Source organism: Alligator mississippiensis, chromosome 3 (assembly GCF_030867095.1).
Source record: "Alligator mississippiensis isolate rAllMis1 chromosome 3, rAllMis1, whole genome shotgun sequence".
Taxonomy (NCBI): domain Eukaryota; kingdom Metazoa; phylum Chordata; order Crocodylia; family Alligatoridae; genus Alligator; species Alligator mississippiensis.
The window spans coordinates 66,338,582-66,366,262 of NC_081826.1; the positions used below are offsets into that span (position 1 = coordinate 66,338,582).

Here is a 27,681-nt window from a genome sequence, read left to right on the forward strand (position 1 = left end):
GTACCTGGCATAATACATAATACAGCCCTGATTTCAATGTGATTGGATTAACAATTAAATTATTCTGAGAACTAGAGGTAAATGAGAGTGAGAGAGATTTATTTTTTTAAATTCCTCCCTAGCTTGTCCTTTTGGCTAAGAGCAAGCAAGATGCAGGGGCCTTTAAATTCCAAGGCCTCTGGCCTTGGGGCCTGCACAGAGGATGCCTGCCATGGATTTAGAAGCATCTGAAGCCCTGAAGCCTGGAAGGCAGGATACTTGCTGTTCGTCGCACCACACAGACTTAAACAACTGAGCTCTGCTCAGTCAATAGAATTCAGAATTGATTTGGCTAATTTGGTCCAAGACATGAAATTTAAAATAACACTATTTTTTTTGGATTGCACATTCCTTTATGTATTTAAACAAAAGTACACAATACACAATTTTTATTCCCTTGAAGACTTCTGGTGCATCCAGGAACCTTTTCAGCTTATGATACTACATGAAGATTCTTTCCAACTTTCCTAGTTTTTTCCTCAAGCATTGTTTTTTTTTTATTTAAACTGAAGTGGCTACTAATAAAATTTCTTTTCATCACATTTTTATTTTTACTTGTACCTTGTGCCTGTGTTTAAGATGTTACCTTACCATCCCCCAGCAGTGTGTGGGAGTGAAGAAAACAGACTAGGAATGGCTCAGATTGTAGTCAGTAATTAGGTGTCTGGAGTTTAATGTCATCATTTCACAGAAAACTAAGTTACATAACGGCTGAGAAGATACTGTCCAAAAAGGAGGAAAAAGACAAGCAATTATTAAAAGTTAACACAATATATACTAATGTGATGTTCTAGAAATTTAAATGCTTTGATCACCTTTAAACATCTTTATGATCATGGTGTAAAAATTATGATAATATGGTGGCCTTTAGACTCTTCAGAAGATATACCCTGTGCCAGCCTCAGGGGCTAGTCCTCTTGCATCTTTTATTGAATTTTCTTTGATTACTTTGAAGAAACTCACATTGTGAGCTGTGGGTAGCTGGACAACAGGGAAGGATTTCCTATTACTAATGCAAGAAATAATGTTAGCAGTTAAGTCACTTCCCAAAAGGTCATAACCAACTGTTGCTTAGCTATCAGGGTTTGTTTTTAAGCCACTAGCAGTAGCTCATCAAGAGCTTAATCTGTTTTGAAATTTTACAAACAGAAGTAGGTCCTCAGCAAACAGCAGCTTTCTTGAAACTATAAGAACAGAAGAGCATATATGGGAGTTACTTGAATTGCATCTTTTCCTCACCACTTAGATTTTTGCTGCTCTTTCTCTGCTAGAAAGAGATAAAAGCCAGGCAGGAGGTTGTTCAACATCTTCCCAACAAAGTTGAAGCTGGAACCAGTGTACTTCCTTTACTTCTGAATTTTAGTTTGGCTATCTATTACAATCACTTGTTTCTATTATAAATTATATGAACACTTACTGAAGTATCTGAATCCACAAAACATGTAGAAAAACTTTCCATAGAACATCTGGTCGCCCCCCACCCCCAGTGATTTACTTTTAACTTGGGCTTTGATGTTTTTTCTTGTTCCTTTCAGGTGTACTGATCACAATTCCATCTGTTTCTCTTCTCCCCTTGAATCAGTTCCTATTGTGCCACCACCTGCTCAAACCTGATAAACCATCAACCCTTTGTCAATTTTTTTTCTTGGCATAGGTGTGATCAATACCACTTCAAAGAACAGGAAAAGTGTCAGAAGGAACAAAAGAAGTAAAAATCATAAATGCCCTTTCAAAGTGCAAGTGAAATCAGCTGAATACAAAATTAAATTCACTGAGTTTGTACTATCAGTACTAGTGCCCATCTTAAAGTTAAATTTATGGAAAGACACAGAAGTACAAAAGAAGCTCCTGTATGGCACTAATGTCAGAGGGTGCCCATTTAAAAATACAGGAAACCAGACAAAAATAAAAACCTTAAATTCCTAAACATTCATATGTAGAAAAAAACTTAACTGAAATCTTCAATACGAATACCACCATGGTTAAAGGGTGTAGGTTGTAGCCGCGTTGGTCTAAGGACATAGGCAGACAAGGTTCTATTTGGGTTAGTCTAATAAAAGATATCAAATTCACCCAAGGAACCATGGTTAAGGTACATTCCCAATAACATAGAAGAAAGCTTCCCCTATTTAAAAAAACAAAACAAAACCCATGAAGTTATTTTATTATCTTGTTATTTAATATTAAGCAAAATGTAACTGATGACAAATTTGCATTCTGGACTCCTTTGAACAAGGTTTAGTGGCATCGAGATAAAGAACAAAACTCTGCAGTCTGTCAAACACCCAAAAACATTCTGGTGTAAACTTTGAACATCAGAACCATCACTGAGTGGAAGACCGAGTGGTAGGAGTCTAGTAAATTGTGATGACAAATAACTAATACAGGATCAGGGGGATCACAGATTACAAGTGCTTTTCTAAAAATAAGGTGTAAGGGCTTTTCTAAAAATAAAGTATAATTTGAAGAGACAAAATGTAGTATCCTTTCAGCAAGCTAATCACAACCATCAGTTGAAGCCCAGAAGAAAGGAGCAACAGAGCATCAGCATCAGCCACAGAACGAAAGATTCAAAATATAAAATTTAAAATAAAAATTAGGAATTCAGGTAGTGGAAGGAAGTGTTTATAGTCGTGTACCCATTCATTACCTATTATCTAGTTCTTTTAAAAAATACATTCCCTACTATATCGAGCCATGAAGAATTGCAAGCATTTCAATACTCCTCTGCTGTTACCTTTGTTTGTCTCATACGGTTCTCTGGTGTGCCAGTATTCTTTATCTTCATGGTAGAAGTATTCCTTGGTATGTGATTGTGCGAGTTTTCCAAGAAAGTCAATACTCACCAGTAACCCATGTTAGGCACAGTACGTATTTACTAAAACTTTAAATAAGCATAGATTAAGAACTAAGAACTTCTCTGCTCCCCATTTTCTGTAATATTATGAAATTCCTTGTAATTAGTTTAATGCAACTAAAACATCACACATTGCCATAAAATGTGAATCTAAATGCAGTTCAACTTAAAAAGCAATTGCTTAATATTAAGTTGCCTGAAGAAATTCAACAATTTCCAGAAACAACACACTAAAGACCCAGTTAAGCGTCTCATAAAACGAGCTGCAAGCTAGTTAATCATTGGGAAAACAAACTGGAAAGGCAACCTGAAGTTAGATTACATTAAGAATTTAACAGCAGTCTTCTAGAGGAAGGGGGGATTGATTTAACATTTAAATATTTATTCCAGTCATACAGCACAAACATCTGAATTATAACCAACCCAGCAATGATGCAGCATTCGGAAAGGAGATGCCAATCTTCTTCCCTCCCTTTCTCTAAGAAAACAAGTCATTTTTTTGCTTTGAACTATTCAATACCTTACCAGATTCTCAGACATTAATATATGCCGTTGCTTTCACTTAACATCTACAAAGTGGCTGGTTAATTAACTGAAAACTAAGAATCCTATTTTTTCTCCTCCTGCCCTTTTGATGAATGAACTAGCTAACATCAAACTGACTCCAAATTTCCAATCCTCATTTTTGCTTGCTCTAAACTACTAGGAGACATCTAGAAATACTACATTTCTATGCTTAGTCTCAACTTAAAAGGTGATGTAAAATTACTTTATGAAGTTACTTCAGCTGTTTGCAAAATAGGGAAGGGAAGGGGAAAAAAGAGAGACATCCATACTGAATTCCAGATGCTACTGCGTTCTGGTGAAGCCCCTTAAGAAGTCATTAACAAAAACTGGGTCCCTACTCTTCACAACTTCTGAGATTTAAGATAAGACAACCATCCATTACAAAAGTAAACATATTAACATTTTTTCTGAGATTCTAGCCAGGTGTAATAAGATTTCACCTAGAAATCTAGATGTGCAGGTACCACCTAGACACACAACAGGTAGAATATAATTTGGCCCTGACTTAAAAACTAAGCAGCAAAACAGACTGTGCATAGTTAATTGACAAGGCAGTGTTGCTGATAACTGAAAATACTGGCAATCAATTAAACTAAACTGACCTAAATCTGTTCAATCTATATGAAGTAGCTGTTTTAAGGTGTATCCAAAACTCAAAGTACTACTGAGCTGCACAAAATTACGGATATGGTATGTGCTAGGTCAGGGGCGGGCAACTGTTTCGAGTGGAGGACCACTTAAGGAGTTTTGGCAAGCTGTTGAGGGTTGCAAGGGTAGCCCTGCCCCTTAACGGGTGCCCCGCCCTCTGGTCACTATCTTGGGACCAGAAGTCCCGCCCCCTAAACCCTGACCTTTGCCACCAGAAGTCCCACCCCATGCCTCCAGAAGTACTCCTTTTGGGAAGGGGGTTTGCCATCTTGGAACCAGAAAAAAACCAAATGATATACTAAAACATAAAATAATAAATAAATAAAACGCTGACCATAACATATTTTAATTTTATTTTCAAAAATATTTGTGTCTTGATTTGTGCACGTTTGTGGGGTATAGAGGTGATTGCATAATAGCTTAAAATGAAGTCTTACCCTTGTATATTATAGGGGAGCATGGAGGAGTAGGTACATGTGTATGTGTGGTGTGGGGGAAGGTGTGTGTGTGGGTGGGTATGCAGGAATTGGGAGGGGGAGTGTTTGTGGGGATGTGTGTGTATGGGATCTGTGGGGTGTGTAGAGGGGAAAGGTGGATGGCAGGGTGCATGGGTAGCAGTAAGCATAACTCCCCCAGAGGCGCACGTGTGTGTTGGGGGGGTGTTTGTGTGGTGTGTGATTGTGTGGAGGAGAGTGTGGCTCTGGGGTTTGTGGAGGGTGTTTGTGGGTATGGTAGGGTGTGCATGGGACCCCCCTGAGCTGTTCAGCCCCCACCCTGCAACAGCCTGTGCGCCCTGCAGCACCTCCCCACCACCAGCAGCAGCCCCATGCTCACTTCGGACTCACTTCTGGAGCAGATCAGCTGGAACCTGTTTGCAGCCCTGACCCAGCCTGCCCTGTGCCACCCAGCTATGTGTGTCCTGCTGTCCTACTGGGCATGCAGCGGAGCTGACACGGTTCCACAGCTGGACTGCCTTTCTAGGCAGCCCTGGTGGCAGGCAGCTCCTTCCAGCTGCTGCCGCTGCTGGCCCCAGCCCTGCAGTACCAGAAGGGACCCACACTGCCCAGCCCCAACCTGGCTCCTTCTCCAGGCTCAGCAGCGGCAGTGCCAGGCAAAAGCTGCTGCTCAGCACAGGGGGGAAAAAAATCTGCCCTTCCCCCTCTCACTGCTGGCAGTTCCCTGCTGCAGCTGCCTAGAGCCCGTGCGAGGCTGCCCTGTGGGTCCCTGCCATCACTGCTGCCTCCAGGCTGCCCTGTGGGGCAGTGATGGTAGCGCAGACACAGTGCAGCCCAGCATGAGCTCCAGGCAGCTGTACCAGGGAACTTCTGGCAGTGGGAGGGGAAAAGGCTGCTTCCCCCCACCCCGTGCTGAGCAGCAACTTTTGTCCAGCGTCATCACTGCTGAGCCCAAGGAGACAAGCCTGGAGCAGGTGAGGGGCACACAGGGTCGTGGCTGTGCAGTGCACATCTCCACTGGTACCACAGGGCTGGGGCCAGCAGCAGTGGCTGGAAGGATTTGCCTGACACCTGAGATGTCTAGAAAGGCAATCCAGCTGTGGAGCCGCGTCAGCTCCGCTGCACGCCCGGCGGTGGTAGAACACATGCACCACAGCTGGACTGTGCCTGGGCCAGGGGACCGAGGGACCCGCAGGCTGTATTTTGCCCATCCCTGTGCTAGGTGGTGTGTCTAATGAGCAGATTAATTTAAAGATAAATCTTGCTGAGTTTCCAAGGGCTGTAAATAGGGTCTCTTAGCTCCCCCTAGCCTCCCAACTTCTCTTGAAACAATGATAGAATGAAACTGTTAAGGCAACAAACACTAACAATATAAGCACCTGAAAGATTGAATTAAAAATGTGACAGTCTCACTCTTACCAAAAACATCAACACCATATTTATCCACAGCAATAACCAGAGTCACGACCAAGAGGTTTATCCCATCATTGTATTTTGAAAAGCTGTATGCTCCATTTTTGAAAAATGCCAGTGAAATTGTTTCCCTTCTCACCTCTCAAATCAAAACATTGCAGAGTTGTCAAAACCAACGAATGCTGTGAGGTAATTTACACATAGGATGAATTATATATAGGAGGAAGCTAGGAAGCCATGGAGCGCTACTCATAGCACTGTGAACCGAGAAAGAGGGAGATTTTGCCAGGACCACGCAAGTTATTTAGAAGCATGTCTACGTATGCACAAGTATGGGAGATTCTTCAATGTGTAATAGTTTCTTGAGACAAAGAAGAAACTGGGCAAAAAAATCTGGCTAACATCTAGATTGACTATGTGGTGAGTACAAAGATAACTAAAAACAAATATTGAAAATATGGATACTTAAAGCTATTAATAGCAATATAATACAATCTACTGCCTTCTCAATAATATTGGGTAGCACTTGGATTAGGAGGCTACAATGCTAGGCACATCAATGTATCATCATTCACATAAATCTATTTCAGGGTATATAACCTAGACAAAAATGCCCACAAGAGTTGATATCTGACAAGCATGACATGGTGAACTAAAAGGCTCTCTACATTCATCATGTTAACTCACTTTATTAGCAAATTATAGAAAACAGTATAGAACACAGACCTATTGATACGTCAGTGTGTAGCCTGCGTACCACTGCAGGAATCTTAAAAGAGGCCAAACACATTTACTTAAAATCCCTTATGATCAACAAATACATTTCTTTTCTGGAACACGATGACAGAATAAAAACCAACGTTGACAGGGAACACATTACATTTCTATAAAGCTAAGAGAAAGTTGAAATAGTCAGCCATGTGAACAGGTTCTCTTTATTGAAACCCTCAGAATGATTAAAAAGGACCAAATGGTGAATTTCCATGCCAAACAGAAGTTCTCACCTAATTAACTGCATTCTAATTCATATGAAGGAACAAACAAAATTCAAGAACCCATGTTTTCCTATGAATGAACTTAAATGAATCATTCTATCTTAATTTTTTCTTTTAAGTTTATCAGAAAATTAGGTAATGATCTTTACATGGCAATACACACGTTATTGAAAACAGGTGTCTCCTATTTCCTTAAAATGAAAATGGCAGTAAAATGAGTTGAAATAATCAAATGGCTTATATTATTTTTCCAAAGTGTGCAAGACCCATTCCCCCATGAATAGCATTTTGTATTTGAATGCCTCAAAGTATCCATTTAAAAGTTAATGCAGCAACAAATTACAAAAGGCCAGATCCATACTAGGCTTTCTTACTGTTAGAAACATCTGGAGAACTATTTTAATATCTTTCTTGCTAGAAAAATACTAGCAATTTTGAAAGCTAGTTTAGATAGGAAAAAATATATATAAATAAATAAGGCCACTGCTTATTGGATTTACAACGCAGTGCTTATTCAACCCAACTTTTGCTGGGAAAGATCAACCAGCCTTAGCACATACAAAAACAGCCAATTTTTAAATTTCAGAACACTTAAAATATGACAGTTTCTCTACTATAATTTATTCCTTATGCATGCATTATGCTGCACCCTTTAGGTACATGATCACTTACTGTATTCTCAATTGGACTCCTGCCTCATTCAATGTACAGAATGAAGAATACTCACCAACTGGTAGCCATTTAATATTTCTTTAAACTCTTAACACATAGCACTGTACCTTATTTACTGTACACCTTCCAAACCTTAAACTGAATACTGAATTTGTATGTTCATTGTGGATGTTTCTGCGACTCTCATCACTATAACATAATTACTTTGCAAACACTAAACACAGCACTCTTAAAATAAGGCAGCATTTATTCCTTTTTCTTTAAATACACAGAGGGATAGGCTCAGGCACAGAAAGACGAAGGCTAAAAGTAACAAGTGCTCACTGGTTTTCTGCTCAATTGGACACACACAGGGTCTAATGTGTACTGATATTTTACAGAATTTATTATGCTTATACAGTGCTGCTGATTTTAGTTTTATGTGAGAGTTTTCAATATTAATGCATATCAGGCCCCAAATGTCTTAAGCTGGACACCCAGAAAGTGACAAATACATTATTAATGATCACACTTAAGTTTTAGATTCAAAAGGCAAAGCCAGCATGAAATAGGAAGTCTGTGACAAGTGCCTTAAGCCTCATGATTCTCTGTTCTTGCAATCTCTGGTTTTCTTTCCTCTGTACCTTCCAATTTCTACAACAAATGATGCAGTAGCCTCTTCCACAAGTCTCATTCATTCTCTGAGCAAAGCCCATGTACTGCAATGAATCAGGCAAAGGAGCCAATAGGAAAAAACAAAACAAAATATGTGGATCAAGTAACTAAGAACTATCAATGGACCAAATTTTGTAATTTGTGAATACCTGGCTTCATTGGCAGAATGCTAGTGTTGTGAAGGTTTCCATATAACTTCAGATTTTTAAAAAACAAATAGAAAACAAGGAAATGTTACCATGTGGAAGTACGTGGTAACTGCACCCTTTGGAGTCACTACTCCAATCTTTACCACATGCACTAATGCGGTAGCATTACAACGATACACTAATAGCAATGATCAGTTATTTATCCTCTACCAACCAGCCGGAGGGGTGGGGAGGTTGCGGGGGTGGGAAGGGATGAGATCTGTCGGTGAGTTTTTAAAGCTACTTTTACTGTATGAAGAATCTGTGGGCTCACAAATCCCAGGTCTATCCCAGCTTCTGGAAGACGACTTGCCATGATTCCAGAGCTTCCTTCTAGCCCAATCGCTTGGCATTATTTCATTCCACATGCTCAGCTTTTTTTCTTTAACCATCTCCCTGTTCCTGTTCTCCACCTGCTGCCTTCAGCATCTCCCCCATCTACACATCTCCCCCAAATGCTGCCTTCTCTACATTCCTGGGTGCCTCTTACCTTTCAAACTTTTAGAAAGCCGGGACAAGCTAAACTGTGCGTAACTATCTGATTGTTTCAATACGCTCATTCTTACCAAAGAATTGTCAGAAGTCTTAAATGCTATCTATCTATATCTATAGATATCGAGATATATATATATATATATATATATATATATATATATAAAATGTGGGGGCAGGAGGAAGGAAGTAGCACAATACTGTAAAATAGCTTATACTAAAAAAAGCAATGCCTGTCCTTAAATTTCACAATGTAGGTGATTAGAAACTGTTGTAAATCAAAGATTTCAAACACAATGTAAACATTTGTGTTGGTTAGTAAGAGACACCACACACATTCAAATAATATGCAGTATTGCTATTTTAAGCTTTAACATATCTGCCTTCTACATTGCTGTTCTAAAAAGAGAAAGCTATCCTTGGAGTCCGTACAGGCTGTTCAGTATTTTATGCAGTTAATACAGCTGCTTGGCATTTTTGAACATTCTCTTCCAGAAGATAGAATTCATCTTGCTATAGAATCAAAAAAGATATTTTCAAAAGAATTAAAAATTACTATAAGAGTATCCAGATTAATAGGTATCCTAAACACACAATAATATAGCTTTAGCCAAGAACATGTAAACAGTGGTGAACACAAAATGAATCCATGGATCAAAGTATTTTTCCAGAACTATGTCGAATACAGAGAATGCCCAAATAATATAACAGGAGGGGGGAAAAAAGTTGAGAAACAGAGTATATGCTTGCTAAACAAGAATTAGGTTTATTTAGCTAGTGAATCACCTAGAGGAGTAAATTTTCACTTCCATGATAGCAATCTGTCAGGCTTGCAAACACCCAGAAATAGGAATTAAAGATTATTTTAAATGTAGTTATAAAGGTCATAAAAAGTCTGATTTAGACTGAGGTACATTTACTCAAAACTGAGATTCATTGAGTGGTAGCAAACAAACAGTTCCTCAGACAAATGCACTTTTTTCGGTATACATGTTACAGAAAAAATAAAGAAATGTGCATTAGCTGGTGTTTTCCACCAAGCTGCATATTAATATTCTCTTACACCAAACAGTTTGAAACAAGGGAAATGTCATTCTAATATAATTTCATGTTACGTTTCATTTGGCTAAACTGCAGCTTAAAGTTGCTTTGCCATATTAAAAGTTTACTACAATAATTTTCACATGAACATTTAGACTTGAGTTTTACTCCAGGACTAAATATGGCATGATTTTGCTTTTAATCTGTTGAATAGCTAAAAACTGACAATTAAAAAAAAAAAAAAAGAAAAACCTACAACAAAGAAAAAATAAGTTGAAGCAATGTGAATCTCACATCATTGAACCACTTCTAATGGTTAATTGTTAGTATTTAACAAATTCAAAGAGTTAATGAATCCTTGCATTCGTTCCGTCTCCTGTGCCTTAGCTAGGATGCATAAATACAAAAGACAGCAGATACTGGTAAAAGCTTCAGGACAGAAAGTGCTTGACGAAGTTACAGTTCTCAAGTGTGTTTGGTGAGAGAGTATAAGGGCAGATGCACTGATGAGAACCATTACAAGAAGAGTCAATTTTGTGTTAAAGTGTTCAAAGATGTCACCTTAAGCAGAAAAAAAGCTTTAATAACGTCTTCTTAGACATATTAGGCATTTCCAGAGTCTACATCATTAGTGTTGTAATTCTAGCAGGACATCTCCGTACAGTTATTGTTTGTTTCTATTTCTCTCCTGAAAGAAAACAAAAACACAAGAGGAAATACAATTAATACAAACAATTTCACATTAAATTAGGTTCCCATTGCCTTAGAGCTGTTCTTTTGCCATCAATTACTCATGACTTCCTTTAAAGCCTCCAGCAAGCTTTACAAGAAACCAACTCAACGTTCCACATACATTTAGGCCAGTTGAAAGCTGAGGTCACGCTAACATTTTAAAAAAAATGCCTCCTGGCAAGTACAGGACCAATTAAAAGCTATATATATTCAACTGATAAATCAGCTGTTGAAAGAAAAAAAAAGCCTCCCACTGTACATTTACGTCTTGCTGTGTAAAAACATTTACTTCTGCTAGGAAGACAGCTATTGCACTGCTTGAACAGAATATAGCAAGAGATAACCTCTTGCTTACCTACCATCACAACAAAAAAAGGTTATCCTAAATGTATTGCTTAGCTAGGCAGCAAAAATGGACTATATAAAATTAGCAGAGCATTAGATTTCCTTGAGTCTATTTATTAGGGTTCTATAAACTGAAGTTTCCATAAAATGACAGTCCTACTACTTAATCTGAAGCCTGCTGAAGTCTACAGGAGTCTATTAAGTATTATGCCTGGGATCAAGCCTTGGTGGAACAAATTTTGTCACTATTGACCTTATGAAAACAGGTCTAGCAATTAAGGTCTATGTGCGCTACCAAATATGGCTGAGTAATAAACGGCAGCAGAAAATCATGGGACCAAGACACTCTACCATTTGTAAAAAATAGTTTTGCTACTAAAAAGGCAAAAAGGTGATAGTAAGGGGAACGACAGATATGACAGTAGAAAACAGCAAGACTTTTGAGAACACAGTAACCTGCAAAAGAAACCTATTTCTTTGAGTCTACCCAAAGAACCAGACTGAATTCCCATAAAAGTGATATGCCATATGGAACTGATAATGCTATTACAACATTAGATGCTAACAAAAATCCCAGAGGACCAAAATGACCCATTCAATTCAATTAAATGCAAAAAAAGTGCAAAATCTTGACGCCAATTGAAAACACTACACGATCTGAAAAAACGTATCCATAAACATTTTTTACAATTCCTAGTGGCTTTCACAATTGTACTGTATCTAACAGACAGTGAACAAAATCTCCCTTCCTCCCACTGATTGGCATAGGAAGAATTATTTCTTAAAGAACTATTTTTAACACTGCTCAGTCCCTGCTTCAATATTACTTAAAGCCACATGCATATTCTAATTTCCCTTCAGAAGAAAGCTATTAAAACTGCCAATAAGCACTTTTCTCCAGTTTCAATCTATACTTCTTGATGAGGTACCTTGAGTGCCTTTCTCTGCAGAGATTAGGATAAGCAATTTTTTCTATGACATTTCATCTCTATTTGTACATGCACTCATGATTCAACAGGTGCATTTAAACACAGTGGTTCTCAACCTTTTGCACCTTACATCCCACCTACACAAGGTCAAAAAATCCTGGTCCCATTGGTTGACCGGGGGGGAGGGGGGGCCGGCGCAGGTGTCCCCCGCGGCCAATCAAAGCATGCAGAAATACCAAGTCCGAGTCCCACCTAGAGGACCTTTGTATTCCACTGGTTGAGAAACCCTGCGTTAACACAAAGGCATTTTATATTTTTTTCAAAATCCACATAAAGAAAGGGTGGCCCCCTCCCTTCCTCCCCCCCCCCCCACAGAAGCGAGTAAGGACAATCGACCCATTTTTGTTAGGTTTTTTTGTGCCAATTCTGCAACAAACTACATAAAAATGGAACCCAGTGTATCAATATGTGCTAGAATGAGGTACTTCTTGCACCTAAAGACCAATTCCCAGCTTTATTTGTCATGTAACATGGTGAAACTATAGAGTGCACCTAAAATTATTTACAACAACAGGAACAAAGTAGGAAATCCTAATTAAATTCATCCATGCTACATGAAAAAAAGAGAACATACAATAGCCACAGATGACAAGTTTCCCTTATTATTAGAAGTTAGAGACTAGCTGAAGGCACAAACTGTTTCAAAAATTGTTTCTGATGTTAAAGCCTTGCAACTACTCAAAATGATGTACACCGAGATCCTCCATCCTTCAAAAAAAATTTTTTTTTAATTATATGTAGTTTTTGGGCCAGGCTCTGGCATGCAATCTGTTTCCTTCACACTGCTTTGGTTATGCAAATAATTTGCATTGGAGTAATATCCAGAATCTGAAGTCAGAACGAGAAACTCGCTGTCCTGAACATTTTGCAGATAAAACAAGATAGTTAATGCCCCAAAAAGTTTATAGTTCAAGAGGTACAAAATTGTAGGGAAATAGTTATCAACATTTTACTACATACTTTTCATAGTACAAGGATACACTGGCAGAAGTGCCGAGAAAGAATAGCCCTTTTTAAAATATGAAATTAATGAGGCATTAATATATATTAGTGTGATACTAATGTATGTCTGAGGCAGCTAAAAGCACCTGACCTTTGGCTTTATGCCTCACTGTGTATTGTAAAGCAAAAATAGTCTACTAATGCATAAGCTGTCGAAGTTTATGGCTGTATTATTAGCAGACTTCCACTGAACAGAGCAATATAAAAATCTGAAGTGATCAGAGAACATGAAGTGATTTCCATTTAGCAAGAATTTTGTGTTTCTGGAATGTTTCACATTATGTTTGCAAAAGTTGCAAAAAACTGACTTCTATAAGGGGCCACACAGTTTTTTGTTTAGTCTTTCCCTGAACCAAACCTCAACACAGTAATTAGAGACCAAGATTATGCCTATTTGTACTTTATATACACCTGCTGGACTCAGTATATACTTAAATGAAAAAAAAAAATACCCTTAAAAGAAATCTCCAAACAAAACCAGTTTCATGTTCAGCAAAATTTTTCTAAAGCACAATGAACTGAACAGTTAACCTAACCATATCTGTTGCTTCAAGAGGATGAAATCTGATAGCTCTTAAAATTGTACATTTTCAACTCAGAAAATAAAGGACTATTTTGAAACAAACACGCTTCCCCTCTCTATTCAAGCACACATTTCTAGTAGTATGTTTTCGCTTTACATAGGTACAAGCGAAGACGAACAAGGAAAACTTTTTTTTTTTTTTTTTTTTTTACTGCCTGTAGATTCTGGAATCTTGTTAATGAATGACAGGCATAGAATAATATGCATTTCAAATATGTTTAAGCAGCAGTAACATAAAACAATAATGAAGAAAAAATTGTTCATTGCAATCCATTAAGGTGAAGCCTCACAATCAGTGTTAAATTTAGTTTTTATAACCATATTTACTCAAATCTAAAGATGAGGTTTCTCCCAGACCCTCACGGGTCTGGGGAAAAAAGCAATTTGTCTTACATTTGCATACAAGCCTCATTAAACTGGTGCCAAAAGCAGCATGTGCTCAAGAATGGAAACCACCTATGAGTTGATTAAATTCAAACAGCACTGAGCATGACTGTAACACACATGTCCTATATTGGGCAAACATTCTGATGGGAACCAATCACAAGGATACATTAGTGCAGCCCCTCTGAATAAAATGTGGTGGTGGCCATATGTGCTCAGTTCCCCTCAGCACCAACTCTTTTTCAAGTCATAGTGAGCCACTACACTGAATACATTTCGATTTCCTCTTCACTCCCACAGCTAAGCTGTACTTTGCTCTCCCATTTCCAATGAATCCTGTTTCTTCACCAGCCTCAAATGTCTGGCAAACCTCACCAAACAGGGTCCCAAACAGTTCACCCAGAATCCCTCTGTTGCCCCCTCTCAGCCTGTTGCATATGATTAGTGCAGCCCTGCCAACCATGAGGTAGAACCAGACCAGACTGCCCTATGCCTCCTCTACCTACACATTTTCAGAAGATCTCAGAACTCAGGACAAGAACACACAATTACAGTCATAAGTAGGGGCTAATTAACACACAGACCTTTTGTTAGGGGGGTATCCAGATTACACTTACACACACACACAGAAGTACTGAGCTACGGGGTCTTCATAGCCCAATGAACTATCTGATAAACCATGAACTTTTTACCGTTGAACTAATATTATGCATATTTTGTACTATTACAGGAAAGCAGGTACGTTAACGTGCTGCTTGAAAGCATGTTTATGAAGTAGCTGTGCTAAACTTGCAGCAGTTTAAAAAACAAAACAAAACTATCAATTCCAAGTGAACTAAGTCTATGGGTACCCATAGTAATTTACCTATATTAAAATTACTACAAGCATGTTTATGATAAAGTCAGTATTTTCAAATTCCACTTCCATGTGCTCTGGGAGACCAAGGTCTGACAGTAAGAGGCATGGGAAAGGGGCTGCAAGGAAAAGAAATTGGGGTGGCAGAAGGCAAGAGTGCCACCTGATCCCCAGATATAAATCTTCCCTACTGTAGCAGTGGGAAGGAAGCAAATTCAAGCAAACCTGCAATAATCAGATTCTATACCTGGGAAGTTATAACAAATTTTAAAATTTTCCATATATTGAATCTAATGGGGGGTGGGGGGAGGTCATCTTATATTTGAGTAAATACAGTAATATTGATTCCTTTATCCTAGCTTGATGATCAATCAGGAAAGACAGGCAAGTCAATAACCTACTTTCCAGGAGAGGCCCTTTTCTCTGAAATAGAAGAGACATTTGAGAGAGAGGTTACATAACACAACACCTTTATCCAAGCAGCTTCCCACCACTGGAACCAACCATCTTCACACAGAAAAATTTTCCAGTGCAAAGTCTGGATTCTCTCCCAGTTTCCATTCATGTACAATCTTTGCTGTACTCTTCAAATTCAGAATAGCCAAATCTTTGCCAAATCTCTCCTTAATGCTCCAGAATAGTAAGCTGCTTCCATCAATTCAAGTTCTCTGCCAAAGGACAATACAGTCTGTTTCACTGAAGAATTTATCACAAGCAGTGAAGCTACTGGGCTCTGGGTAGAGTTTATGGACAGCACATGGAGAGTAATTAGCATTTGAATTAGAATTACATGATAATGCAACAGCTGGTTAATGATAACTGCTAGCTATAGACCACATGGTAAGCAGATTTCCTGCATGCAAACAGAATTTGCTACACATACTAACAAAATAAAATTAAGGGGATGAACCTGAAGAACTCAGACTTTGGAAACGTGCACATCAATCTAGAATACACAAACATGTGGAACCCACAATATAGCAATTTGCACTGAACTCTTCCAAGCTGACCTATATTTCCTTGCAATTTCACTTCTCTCTAAATTCACAGTTAGCACAGCCCCCATCCCCTCAAAAAGAAGGTTCTGATAGATTTTTTTCCTCAAAATAAAGACTTTGTTGCTCAGCCAAAATATTATTTTAGCTTCCCCTATTTTTCCAAAATTTTAAGGAGTAAAAATGAGCATGTGGTTCAGTTTAAAACAGATTTCCATCTGAGACAAATAATCACAAGATGACATTTTGGTAGAAAGAGAGGAGAGTGTAAACAGTCAAAGGGGTAATTTCTAGGAAAAATATCTAAGGCAGTATTTTAACAAAAAGCCATTGCAATCTAAAAAGAAAATATTATTACTTTAGGCTGAAAATAAGTGTTTGGTATGGATCTGCAAAAATCTATTAATGGGAATTGCAAAAGGCAGAGGAGAGGTTTGGGTTTTTTTTGTCATTTGAACCTTCACCCACATGCAGCATTAGGAACGTAAGTAAGCTCAATAGACTGAGGTCAGATCTACACTTGGAAGATGATACCAGTATAGCTATATACTGGTACACTATAAGCAAAATTCTCTGAAAATGAAAGAAACTTAAACTAAAAATGCCCATCATCAATCCCAGCAATAGCTTCATGGCCAAAGGCAGTTTTGCTGGTGTATCAGTGCCTGTACTGGGAGCTTTTACTACACGCCGTGTCAGTCAATACCCTCTATACATCCTTAACCATTAGTAAATGTGACAAGAAAAGCCCTTAGTGCAGACAAGAATCTAGTGCTTGCCAACCACAAAAGTAACTAACCAGGCTAGAGAGTGAAATGCACAATGTTAAACACCATAGACAAAGAAAAGATAAAAAGCTGATTTTTAACTTAGAAAAACATACATGTTTAAGTCTGGTACTTGGCTGCCTTTTGCTGATTCCAAGCCACATCAGCTCAAGTATTCAGCCATTAAAGAATTTAGGAGAGAAGACTCAGAGTTTAAAAGGATACTTTGACTAGTTTTGAGAGGGAGATCCAGCAGATCCTGTCTTCTGCTGCCAAGATAGGGAACAAAGTGGGTGGGTCTTCTGGAAACGAGAGACTGCTCACTGAATTTGATCCATGAACTTTCCCTGCAAAGTGGAGTGTTCTTTATCTACATATGAAGAATTAACTAAGCTCTCCTTAACTAAACATGTCACACTATTAAAGGTAAAGGACAATTACAAACAATATATCTTGCTTCGCCCTCTGTGCTTGAGACTCTGCAAAGTCCATTGGCATCATTTATTCCACAACCTCTGAATCATTCCAGCAGTGGAACTGCAGATACTAGATCCCGATACTACACAAGGGCTACTGAATAAAGCAAACAATCTTTGGAAAACAAGTTACAGACTGAAACGCAATGTTTAAGTTAACCAATTAGATTTAGATATCTCATATATCGTCAGTCTCTGATACATGTTCAAATATAAAACAAAGGTATGCTATTTTTTGAATTATGCTGAAATACAAAATAAACACAAGACTTCCAACCCAGATAAACTGCCAAGCATTAAATATGTAATATTGAATATCAACAAAGTTTAGTACCAATCCATTTAAAGCCTGCAGTGCTTCTGCCAAGAACTCTTAGTAATCTCATAATAGCTTGGCAACTTCAGAGACTGAAGATAAAACTTAAGGCATGGCTTTGCTTGAAGATCAACTGACAAGTCAGAAAAACATAAAAAACTTCAAGACTGGCCTGTTGTTCTTTCCTGAATATTTCTTGAACTAAACTCACAGCTCTCCTTCCCTTTTTTCTTTGCATACATTTTTCGCACACAACACTGACAGGGACACTGATATCCCCTTCTCTCAGAGGGGCCAAGAGCTGCTAAAAGAATCATGTTGATTCGTCAGAATTTAGTCAGATTCAGAAACCATCGCTGTAAGTGCTGCAGGAGACTGAGTCATTGACCAGGAACCCACTGTATAATCTCAGGACAAGAGTCTCTGCCCCCAAAAAAGCTTATAATAGCAAGGATACAGACAACAAAACTTGTGATCAGCATTCTACATGGTGGTTTCTGAACTGAGGCAAGAAACGGCTGGGATATAATGCATTACACTTAGCTGAAGGATCTTCCATCTATACTTTTGACTCCTCTGTTCAATGGGTCCCAGAGGAAGCTACTTAGCTTCTAGGAAAAGTACAGGTATTTTAGGAAAGAAAGCAATTACCAAGTCTAACATAAACCAAAAACTCCAGACATCATACAAGTCTTAATAGCTACAGATTGATCTAAGAGTGCTTTGGGGGAGACGAGAGAAATAAATACAGCACAAGGAAAGGAAAATAATCTGTATCAGGTTCCCCTTTGTTACAAAGATGACAGGAAAACACCACAAAACACTTAAAAGTTCTGTTTACTGCAGTGGTCTCCAACCTTTTAAGGTCAGAGATCACTTTTGGAATTTAAAAAGAACCCAAGATCTATCATCCTCCTCCCCTCCCCCCCCCCAAGTTAGTCTCTGGGGAGGGGAGGGGCAGATCAAGGCCCTAGCTCTAACCCCACTACCTCTCTCATTGCTTGGGGCCTCGATCTGCCCCCCCCCCCCCCAAATGACGGAGAAGCAGGGGCAAGTCCTGCACAGCCAGGTAGGGGCGGGGGATGGAACCGCAAGCAGCTTGTCCAGGGGCCACAGGGAGTGGGGGGGAGCACCTAGCCCAAGAGGGGGCAGGGTGGGCTGCGCCAGAGGTGGTGTCAGGCTGTGCTTGGGCCAAGCAGCGGTGGTGCTGGGAGCAGGGTGGGGGGGAGAGAAGGCTCCCCCCAGTAGCCTCCTCCCAACCCCTGCTCCCAGCGCTGCCGCCACCCACACTGAGTGGGCCAGACCCAGCAGGAACAGCCAGGAGCAGCCTTGCAGCCCACAGCTACAAGCCACCTTCCCCCACACCAACCAGCTCCTTGCTCCCCAAGTCCTCGGGGAGGGGAAGGCTGGGCTAGGCTGTTCCTGCGGGGCCTGGCCTGGGGCAGGCAGTTGCAGCAGTGCTGGGGGGCTATGGCACCCCGACTGTGGCCCCACTCCAGCACCACTGCCTGGCCCAATCACCGCCCAACACCGCCCCAGCCCCCCAGCCTGCCCCGTCCTGCCAGCAGACCCAGGGGCGCACACACCCCATCCTGCATGCCCTCCCTTCCCCACACAAGTCGCTCATGGCTCTATCCCCCACCCTGCTCTGGCTGTGCAGGACGAGCCCCTGCCCAAGTGCCACTCCCAACCTCATAGCTGCTGCAACCAACAGCACTGTCCCATGTTGTGGGGGGGACACGTGCCTCCCGATCTGTGCGTGGCTGAGGCAGCTACAGGCTGGGGTTTGTGCCCCAAGCCCTGCTGCCCATACCCCCCCAACCTTAGCCCACCCCCCACCCAGGATCGACTTCAAGAGGCTCCAAAATCCACCAGTCAATCCTGATCGACTGGTTGGTGACCACTGGTTTACTGCAAGGATGGAGCCAAAGAAACCTGTCCTGCACCGGCAAAGACAAACAAATGCCAAATTTGAGAGGTGGGAAGAGTTAGGAACCTGCAGTAAGAAATGACGTTTCTTAGGACAAGATTCAGAAATAAACTTTGATAGAGCTTAGGCACATGAGCCCACAAGAGAGATCGATAGAAATCCTGTCTGCCCAGCTTTGACATAGGTACCTATACTCTGTTGAAAATTGACAGATATCTGAAGTCAGCTCCCACATACATCTAGAAGCACCATCATCTTAGCTTAGCTAATCATCTAGAACTGGGGTAGACAACCTTTCCTGGTCAGAGGCTGATATGATCCATCCAGGTCTGAGGAGGGCGAGTGCTAGGATGTGGCTGCTGCTGCCAGCCTCGGCTGCAGCATGGCAAGAACACCCGCAGCTCAAATTTGTTCCCACAGCAGCACAAGGATAGCATCTGCAACTGAAGCTCCCTCACCACTGCATTTTTTTTCCTGGATGAACTTGCATTAAACTGCATTCAACATAATCAAGCAACTAAAGCTGTTCCACCTGGATGGCAGCACAATCAGGAGTTTCTATTAAAAATTTCTTGGATTTTGCCACTAAGCAATGTGCACACACATACTTCTCTCTTGCATACCTACACTAAATAGAACAACAAAAAGATGAACAACATTCAAGTAATGATTTCCACATTGCCTAAATTGTTGAAGGTGGCTCTGGTACAGAAAATCTTGTATATTTCTGTCCTTTAAGACCACTGGGAAAGTCAGTGGCAGCATTCATTGCCATGGTTTCCAGAGCCAGAGATGCCACCGCTTCCCCACTGCCAAATTTCTGGATCCTTGGGAAGCCCTACAGGCCAGATGAAGTAGCCCTGCGCAGGGCTTCACTCTGCAGCCAGATCTACTATGCGGAGCGAGGCTGGTGCACTGGATCGCACCCACTAATCAATCCCACATGCTGATCCACCATGCAGGAGCCAGCCAACAGGCTGACCCCACCTATAGGATCCTGACCAGGCTTGTTCAATGTCGCTCATCCAGTCACAGGGCTGAAAGGCTGAGCACCACTGCTTTAGGCAATAAAAAGTGTAATTAATCAAGTAACACAAAGGAAGAACAAGATTGTCCAAGGTTTGTGAACTTCCATAACTTTTCTGGGAAGTGGTAATTTTTAACGCAGTTCTCCATGACAACGAGTAAAGCTCTGTTTGTATTTCTAAAGTATGAAGTCTCTCTCTAAACAAGAATGGTTTAAAACTTAGTTTGCTTTTGAAACACGGGACATTAGAGACATGGCTGCAAATCTACAAAAGGCTTTTAGTTAGACACTAGAATACAGAAAAGTATTATTGCCCTAGAAAGATCACAAATGCTTCCAACATTACTTAACTAGGTCCTTTATCAATTTCCTTGCCAATTGCAAGTCATCCTTATGGTCTTCCTACATTTCAACAAGTCAAGAATCCTGCAGCCAAGGTAAACCATGAATCTCCCATTCTGTTTTGTTAATTGGCTTGGCATTTGTGAATCCAATTAAGCTTTTGCCACTACTTCCTCTCTTAATCAAGGACTTCCACCCATTTATTACCCTGCTTGCCACTATCCATTACTTCTGCACTGCTCCCTTAACTTTAAGGGCCTTAAGCAGAGATAAGAAAGAGGTGAAAAAGCAGCCTCCTAGACACTGATTTCAGTTCTAAATTATGGCAAGCTGCTACCTCACAAACTGGTCTAAGGTGAAATCTCAATTACAGGCTGAAGTAAAAAGGAACTCTTTAAGGTAAGAAATTAGGAATTCAGATATAGTGGTAATTCACCACAAGAAAATCAAGACGCAGCACTATTATATAAGGCACTTGCGAGACCTCATCTAGAAGTGCTGTGCACGATTCTGATCACTTCATTCAAGATAGATGAATTCATGTTGGAATGAGTGCACAGAAGGGTTGCTCAGATGACAGAAGGAAAGGAAAATATATTTGAGAGGAGCCTGAAAGAGTTTGGCTTGCTTAGGCCTAGCAAGACCTAAACAGTTGGTATGACAGGTGTTAAGCATCACCAAGGAAGGACAGTTAAGCTAAAAGATTATACTGATTTAAGAAAAAGATGAAAAAAATGTAGACACTAGGTTTTAAACATAAATTATGATGTTCCAGAAGAGCCTTTCACTAAGCTTGTCCCTACAACTCCAAACTAGACAAGTTTATGAAAAAGACATGATGGGAATGGCCTTACATCACTGGGAGGCTGTACTCAACTCAGGAGATCCATTCAAATATATGCTACTTTCAGGCACAGAGCCAAACAATTCTAATTAAAGCAAGCAAAGTAAGTATTTCTCTTCACTGCTGAACATCTATTTCATAGTTCAATAATATATTAGTTAGACAATGGGTTAAGCCATCAATTTCAGCACAGTTTTATCTCTTTTTTAAAAAGCAACGTCTAGTTTCTCATGATTATAAATAATACCCCCCCCCCACAAGTTAATGGAAGCAGTACTGTCTTCCTAGGTCTGCAAAGAGAACATAGATGCATTGAGTTGCTTCTATCCATTATTACAAAAAAGCTTAGCAAAGTTACCAAAGGCTGTGGCCAACTCCACTGTTTCTACTCGTGGCAGGCAGATCGTGCTTGACCAATCTAGTTTCTTTTTATGACCAGGTTATGAAACACCTGGACACAGGAGGAGGGGTGGATGTCGTATACTTAGACTTCAGGAAGGCCTTTGATACGGTATCCCACCCCATACTGGTGAACAAGTTAAGAGGCTGTGACTTGGATGACTACACAGTCCGGTGGGTGGCGAACTGGCTGGAGGGTCGCACCCAGAGAGTCGTGGTGGATGGGTCGGCTTCGACCTGGAAGGGTGGGAGCAGTGGGGTCCCGCAGGGCTCGGTCCTTGGACCGATATTCTTTAATGTCTTCATCAGCGACTTGGACAAGGGAGTGAAATGTACTCTGTCCAAGTTTGCAGATGACACAAAGCTATGGGGAGAAGTGGACGCACCGGAGAGCAGGGAACAGCTGCAAGCAGACCTGGACAGGTTGGACAAGTGGGCAGAAAACAACAGAATGCAGTTCAACAAGGAGAAATGCAAAGTGCTGCACCTAGGGAGGAAAAATGTCCAGCACACCTACAGCCTAGGGAATGACCTGCTGGGTGGCACGGAAGTGGAAAGGGATCTTGGAGTCCTAGTGGACTCCAAGATGAACATGAGTCGGCAGTGTGACGAAGCCATCAGAAAAGCCAATGGCACTTTATCGTGCATCAGCAGATGCATGACGAATAGGTCCAAGGAGGTGATACTTCCCCCTCTATGGGGCGCTGGTCAGACTGCAGTTGGAGTACTGCGTGCAATTCTGGGCGCCACAATTCAAGAGGGATGCGGATAACCTGGAGAGGGTCCAGAGAAGGGCCACTCGTATGGTTAAGGGCTCGCAGACCAAGCCCTATGAGGAGAGACTAGAGAAACTGGACCTTTTCAGCCTCCGCAAGAGAAGGTTGAGAGGCGACCTTGTGGCTGCCTATAAGTTCATTACGGGGGCACAGAAGGGAACTGGTGAGTATTTATTCACCAAGGCGCCCCCGGGGGTTACAAGAAATAATGGCCAAAAGCTAGCAGAGAGCAGATTTAGATTGGACATTAGGAAGAACTTCTTCACAGTTCAAGTGGCCAAGGTCTGGAACGGGCTCCCAAGGGAGGTGGTGCTCTCTCCTACCCTGGGGCTCTTCAAGAGGAGGTTAGATAAGCATCTAGCTGGGGTCATCTAGACCCAGCACTCTTTCCTGCCTATGCAGGGGGTCGGACTCCATGATCTATTGAGGTCCCTTCCAACCCTAACATCTATGAATCTACTCAGAACTCTCTGGACAGCACAAAATAATCCTATCGGTTTCATGCTTCTGGTGCTGGGAAACTTCAATAAGAGTGGCAGCCAGTGAATGTTATCATCTACACATTTCATTTAGAATGCAATCAAATAGCAAGATAAAACTTTACAACAAATATTTTCTTATGATACACTGTAGTTTGAGATAATTAGGGATGAAGGCCAAACATTTTATTATATATAATAAATAAATAAATAAATAAATAAAATGTTTGGCCTTCATCCCTAATTATCTCAAACTATAGCATACGTGTGCGTAAAATAGCAGCAAAACATTTAAACAAAGTTTATACCTGAAAAGACTGGCTAACAGAATAACAGTATTCAGTATAGCTCTGCTACCTCTGACATTTGCAAACGTACAGCTGCGCTCAAATAATGTCATTCCAATTCAAAATTCATTGCAAACTCAAGCAATGCACTGCTGACTGGCTAATAAAAAAAGGATACTCTGTACTACATCTGGTCAGAGCAACTGAATAAAACTCAAAGTTTTGGGTTTTATTTAAATAGCTGAGATAAACATTTTCTTTAAGTTGTAAAAACTGAAATCCATATCATGTTCCAAAAGTCTACATTTCAGTTACAACCTTAAGGATGGAGCTAGTTTAGTGCCTAGGTAATTGCAATTAACTGAGTCTACAGGAGTGATTCTGAAGCAGGCAGCAGTGGTACCCCAGGGTGCTGCCAGATCCTCCGAAGAGTGCCATGAAGTATGAGGAGATAAGAAGGTAAATGCAGGCTCAAGCTTGTCCCTGCCTGGCTGATTCCCCACCCCTGCCTAGCCTCTTTGTAAGGTCATTAATATATACATTGGTTTTTGAAACTGAGTAGCCCAGTTCACACAAAGGGGTGCTTCTAGTCTAAAGAGGTTGAGAACCACTGCTCCAGTGACAGGGGGCTACATAAGTACCTACACCCAGCACAGAGTTAAGAGAAGCATAAGCTTATAGACCACAGGTTACTTCTTCAGATTGCCTATGAAAGCTCATGCATCTTTCCCCCAGTTAGTCTCCAAGGGCATCTCTAAAGATAGGGGTGATGAGTTAATTAGAACAGCTCTTGGGAACCACTCTAACTGAAGTATCCACAGCGCCTCATGTACTCAGTATCCCACATTTCAAAATAGCAGCAGGGGCACTATAACTAAAGCTCACTTGACAAGCTTTAGTTAAAGTGCCCCCACTGCCATTTTGAAGCACAGGGATGCTGAATACACAAGACACGGAAGCAGCTAGAGCACACCAATTAGCACACTCCAGCACATTGTATTAATAAGTCTGCTCTGATGCATGGTAATTAGCATACATCAGAACAGGCATCAGGCACTTGTTTAGGTGCCCTATGGTGCCACCCTGACTGCCCAGCAGCTAACCATCTCCTGGCTCATGGAACATACCTACAGAGCTAAAAGTATGTAAAAGCACTTTTCTCCATTTATACTTTAGCCATAGATTTATATGCATGTTATCCAAAGAGAGCAGAAAACAGCAATCGTCTCTCCTATTTCAACAAAAATAGATATTGAATTTATTTTGTATCCACAATTAGCAAATCAAAACCAATCCTGCAAGATTAATTTTATCCTAAAATATTCCTTGACTTGAAATGCTGAGAGTTGAAAAGCCACAGGCCAATTCCAATTAGAGAAGTCAAAGGAACTATATTTGATCTGCACCACAAGGCTGAGAAGTGATAACTACTATCTTATACCTTTCCAGTTAAAAGACACATGCCAATTTGTGCATGCTATAGATAACAACTGTATGGAACAGAAGGGGAATCTGTACTGCACTTTTCATTTTGTGCACTATTGTGTAAATTTAAAGAGCACTAGGAAAATGTTTGCATGCACAGGCAATTCAATACTGATGTGACTCATAAGAAACTTTCTTGCAAGAGTCTGCAGTATCAGAAACCAAAGCTTTAAGCATACTAACTGAAGAAACATTCAAGTGCTCAAAGAAAAACTACTCGGACAACTGAGAAGTTGCTATACAAAGCCTGCTGACAATCCCAACTAGATTTTCTGCAGCACAGAGAAATGGAGTTGCTGGTCCAGGTCAAACAACAGTATAGCTACAGCTGTGGTTCTGTCAAATACAAAGGCTTCTGTACTTTTTCTGCAAGCTTTTGGGCGTACACACCCTTCCTCAGCTTCCACCTTCAGCTTCCTCTGTGCAAAAATGAAATTTATTTTCTACCTATGAGGACTTTTTACCAACTTTAATTTCTGAGCTTGAGGAAGGGTGTGTGCGCCCAAAAGCTTGCAGAAAAAGGTGGGGTTTTTTTTGCAGTTTCTTAGCTGGTCTAATAAAAGGTATCATCTTTGAACCAAGAGTTCTAGAGTTTTGCATTTCTTTTAGTCTCAGACCAACACTGCTACCAAATACATCCCTGCAGGCTTCTGTACCACTCTTTAGTTGCAACTGGCAAAAGCAGCTGAAGGAAAAACCACTTGAAGTGTATTCTGAGTGACACTATATGGAAAGAGAATGTAATAGTGACATAAAACATGCTACCACAGTGTGATTTTTGGGGAGCTAGTCATGTGTTTACCTTCTACATTTGTGCGTCTCCAGCATGTTACTTTACATGTAATCCTTCTCCACTTCAAAAGCAGCCATTTTCTGGCCATAACCACTTTGACAACTGATTATAGCATTCAATTAATGCTTTTCCAGTTGAGCAAGACCCTGTCAAACTATACAGACTTGATGTCTCTCTCAAATTTAAGTAACTGGGTAGGAAATGTAGAATCTGGATCTCTAAGCATTATAATAATGTAATTAATTTGTGTTTCTCACTTCCTCCTTAAGGCCAACTCCCTCCCCCTCACCATTATCACCGACACAGGAAAGAAAAGTAAAGAGGTCCACTCAAGTGACTGCTGGGGCTGTTGTTCCTGCAGCAGGGCAAGTTCAGAACACAAAGGAACACAGCAGATGAGTTAGGCCCACGGAACTGGTGGTCCTTAACTAATATTTAAAAAACACCCAGAAACCCAGCAGTAATACCCACATTCACCCCCCTCCAAGCTTTCAGAGTAAAATGGCTCCCATACAACCTCAATCTCCAACTCCTCTCATTCAGCAGTCCTACATGCATCTTTCACCCTTTCCTAATGCTAATAGGAAAAGCCCTGTGGCCCCCTCAGGCCAACTTTCAGCAATCTGATCATTTTCACCATGTAGATGAGACTCCAGACATACACAGTCCACGCAGGCTAATTATGAAATATTCAACCTAGAAGTTGCATCAGAAACCCAAACACAACACAAAATTTCCTCAGTTCAATGACAATATTATTTAGGAGTGATGAAGTGAGGTAGCTGTCACAGTCCAGGAGAAAAATGAGAGGCAAGATTTTGTGGGTAAAATCTTTTCTTGGACCAAATGCATGGCTGGGATAGATTTGGATAAGCTTTTAGATATCATAATACCCTTAGAATCATAGAAAGTTAGGGTTGGAAGGGACCTGAGGAGGTCATCTAGTCCAACCTCCTGCTCAAAGCAGGAGCACCGACCAGACCATCCTAGCCAAAGCTTTGTCTAAGAACCTCCACACATTTACCTAGTGCTATTTAAAGACAGAGAGTTCACAACCTCTCTGGGTAACCTATTCCAGTGTTTTACTACCCAAGTAGTGAGAAAGATTTTCCTAATATCTAACCTAACCTACCCTTGCTGCAATTTGAGACCATTACTCCCCATTCTGTCATCAGCCACAACTGAGAACAGTCTAGTTTAGTGGTTTCCAGTCTGTGGTATGGGTACCAGCAGTGGTACACAAAACACCTGTCAGTGGTACATGTTAACAGATTTATTATAATTATATTCCAAAAATTTGCTGGTGGTACTTAAGGTTGTATCATTTTAAATTGGTGGTGTGCAATCTGTCAGTTCAGGAACCGCTGGTTCCATCCTCTTTCAAACCTCCCTTCATGTAGCTGAAGACTGCTATTAAATACTCTCTCGGTCTTCTCTTATTCGAACTAAATAAGCTCAGTTCCGTCAGCTGTTCCTCACAAGTCATGTACCCCAGCCCCTGAACCATTTTTGCTGCTCTCTGCTGGACTCTCTCCAGTATGTCCACATCCTTTCTATAGTAGGGGGCCCAAAACTGGATACAGTACTCCAGATGTGCCCTCACCAGTGCTATATAGAATCACTTCTCTTGATCTGCTGGCAACACTCCTACTGATGCAGCCCTGTGTGCCATTAGCTTTCTTTGCAACAAGGGCACACTTAATTCATATCCAGCTTATTGTCCACTATAACCCCAGGTCCTTTTCTGCAGAGCTGCAGCCCAGCCAGTCAGCACCCAGCCTGTACTGGTGCGTGGGACTGTTCCAGCCTCAGTGCAGGACTTTGCACTTGACCTTGTTGAACCTCATGAGATT

The 27,681-nt window shown here is 40.8% G+C and overlaps 1 protein-coding gene across 4 annotated transcripts in view; it reads right to left on the reverse strand.

Moving 5' to 3' along the window:
• Positions 1–9,723: 9,723 nt before the first annotated feature.
• YTHDF3 (YTH N6-methyladenosine RNA binding protein F3) overlaps positions 9,724–27,681 on the reverse strand; it is a 38,606-nt gene continuing 20,648 nt past the window's right edge. For all 4 annotated transcript variants that reach the window (XM_006261032.4, XM_019498629.2, XM_059724047.1 and 1 more), the window contains one exon: positions 9,724–10,709. In XM_006261032.4, the coding sequence (XP_006261094.1) occupies positions 10,686–10,709 (24 nt within the window). In that variant the 3' untranslated portion in view covers positions 9,724–10,685. The remainder of the gene's footprint in view (positions 10,710–27,681) is intronic.